Source organism: Sinocyclocheilus grahami, unplaced genomic scaffold, assembly GCF_001515645.1.
Source record: "Sinocyclocheilus grahami isolate Dianchi unplaced genomic scaffold, SAMN03320097.WGS_v1.1 scaffold5668.1, whole genome shotgun sequence".
Lineage (NCBI taxonomy): Eukaryota > Metazoa > Chordata > Actinopteri > Cypriniformes > Cyprinidae > Sinocyclocheilus > Sinocyclocheilus grahami.
This window is the reverse complement of record NW_015510294.1, coordinates 4,795-7,099: the sequence shown is the minus strand read 5'-3', so window position 1 is coordinate 7,099 and position 2,305 is coordinate 4,795. Positions and strand designations below refer to the sequence as shown.

The 2,305-nt window shown below is 39.9% G+C and overlaps 1 protein-coding gene across 1 annotated transcript in view; it reads right to left on the bottom strand.

Moving 5' to 3' along the window:
* Positions 1-6: 6 nt before the first annotated feature.
* The window catches only part of LOC107577305 (prostaglandin E2 receptor EP2 subtype-like), a 2,522-nt gene continuing 223 nt past the window's right edge, over positions 7-2,305 (bottom strand). Inside the window, exons 1-2 of the mRNA XM_016263395.1 lie at positions 1,489-2,305; positions 7-317 (exon numbers count right to left, since the gene is read on the bottom strand). The exon at positions 1,489-2,305 is cut by the window's right edge and continues 223 nt beyond it. Coding sequence (XP_016118881.1) covers positions 33-317; positions 1,489-2,280 — 1,077 coding nt within the window. The 5' untranslated portion in view covers positions 2,281-2,305 and the 3' untranslated portion in view covers positions 7-32. The remainder of the gene's footprint in view (positions 318-1,488) is intronic.

Sequence of the window (2,305 nt, the reverse complement as noted above, 5' to 3'; positions counted from 1 at the left end):
AGTCATCCAGTGACGTGGATCTTCAGTCTCTGTTATTTTCCAGGAATTTCTGTGTAGGCTTTCATCACACTGCCTCCTTCTGAATCTCCAGGTGGCTTTGACTGATACAGGACTGGATGGATGCTACAGACCTTCTCCTGCGTGGGTTTGAACTTTGCGGTCTTGCACATCTTGTCCCAGAGGAGACGAGGAACTGGGGGACTGAGGATGATGAAGACCCAGGGGTCTATGATGGGGTTGGCCGATACTAAAAGAAGGGCTATGAGATCATTTTTGTGATCATCTTGGTCGCAACAAGTGTTGAGGTACACTTGAATCTGTGGAGACAAGAGCACAGTGTGGAACTGTATGTTGTGCTAGTAAATCAAAATATCTAAGTATAAACACAACATTTTGAGAAGCTGCTAAAAATACATTTTAAATAGTGTTTCTAATAATAAATAAAAACCTAACCTTACATGTTTGTCTTGATAATAAATGCAACTTGGTTCAATATTTAGTCTAATGCAACGACATTTTTAAGTGTGCCTTCAGTGTAAAAATACCTTTAGGGCTACTGTATATGACAAACCATTTAAATATTAATTCCTCTAAACTAGTAGGCTATCAATTTTACATTACTAGTACCAACTTTTATATCACTACTAAGTAATCCAAGAGTTATATTTTTCAATTCACTAGGTATCGTTTCTATGTAATCAATTATTCACTAGTACTGATATTTATTCATTTCCTACTACTATTTATTCATTTGCTACTAGTCAATAACTTAGTAGTGTGACAAGCTATTTTATTGCTAACGTGCATATTTGCCATCGGAATGGGCTTTTTTATTTTGTATTTTTGTTAACATGTGATGTGACTAGTAATTATTACTATTATGAATGGCTGATTTGAAGTAGGTAAAATCTTAAAAGTACAATTAGAAGCAAATTAGAATGCAACAATTAGAACGCACACTAATACAGTGCGTGTCTACTCAATAGTAAAATGAAAATGGGAATACATACCAATACCTCTAGAATAATAAAACTTACTAGTGGACTAGTTGCATGTCCCTACTGTAATTAGTAGCAAAGTAAAAACGTTTTAGTATATAATGACTGGTGAATAATTTATAAATAAGCCTAAAGATGATAGACTATTGTAATAATGGAAAATAATATGTTGGTCATAGTCTACTAGTTAATTCAAATAAACATAAAACATGTTAAACAATTATCATGAAACCCTTTTGTTGTCGTAAGATGCTTTGTTTGCTTTTGAACAGTCTGTCTAGGGCCTACAGATGAAAACTAACCCAATTCTGGCACATTTACAGCAATGTTCATTCATGCGCATAAACAAATATACTTAAAGTTCGAATACGCTCTCTGTAATATGTACGTTGTAGTGTCTTTGAACGTTCAGGAACAGGGCATTATGAAACTTCTAGAGTAGTCAACTCATGTGTAAGTAAGTTGTGTAAAGAGTTTTGACAAGCCTTACCACAAGAGGAAGAGAGCAGATGACGAATGCTATTGTCATGAACCCGAGAAGCACAAGATGTTCAACCTCCTTCGCGATGGACCGATGCCTCTGTCCTCGCTGCCGTCGGACAGAGCTCCGGTGCGCCTTGCGTCTTCGGTACATGAGTGAAAGATGATAGATGACGGACGCGTTGCACAGAACCGTACACACTATCATGACGAGCAAACAAGACGCGTAGATGATATTGAAGACTTTGTGCTCGCTCGCAGACGGGTGCATGTCAATGAAGCACCACGTTCCGGGACAGTGCTGAACATACTTCCCAAAACCGAGGAAAGGCGTGACGCAGAAAAGAGCGCACAGCAGGTAAATGAGCGCGATGGCGATGTACCCGCAGCGTTTACTCATGCGCTTCTCGTAACAGTAAGGATGTCCGATGGAGAGCCAGCGCTCCACTGCCATGGAGAGAAGAATGGCGAGAGTGACCATACTGAAAAAAGTCATGGCGTACCCAAAGTGTCCGCAAATCAAACGCTTGTCACTCATCCCAATCAAAGATTCATTCCTCAAGTACGCGGTTAAAACCAGAGGACTGACGGAGAAAGTTCCCAGCAAATCTGTGAAGACCAAAGATGTGACCAGGACTTGGAACAAAGATGCGGATTGCTTCCTCCGCCGTATTTCCAAGAGAATTAGGGCGACCACGTTCCCAAGGACGCCGGCGGAAAACATAATCGCAGATTTTGAAGGAGATCCACCAGAGACAGTGGGCTGCTCGTGGCAACTGACATTTTTCAAGCTTAGCGCCATAAAAAAAAGCAAAAACCTTTTTTTT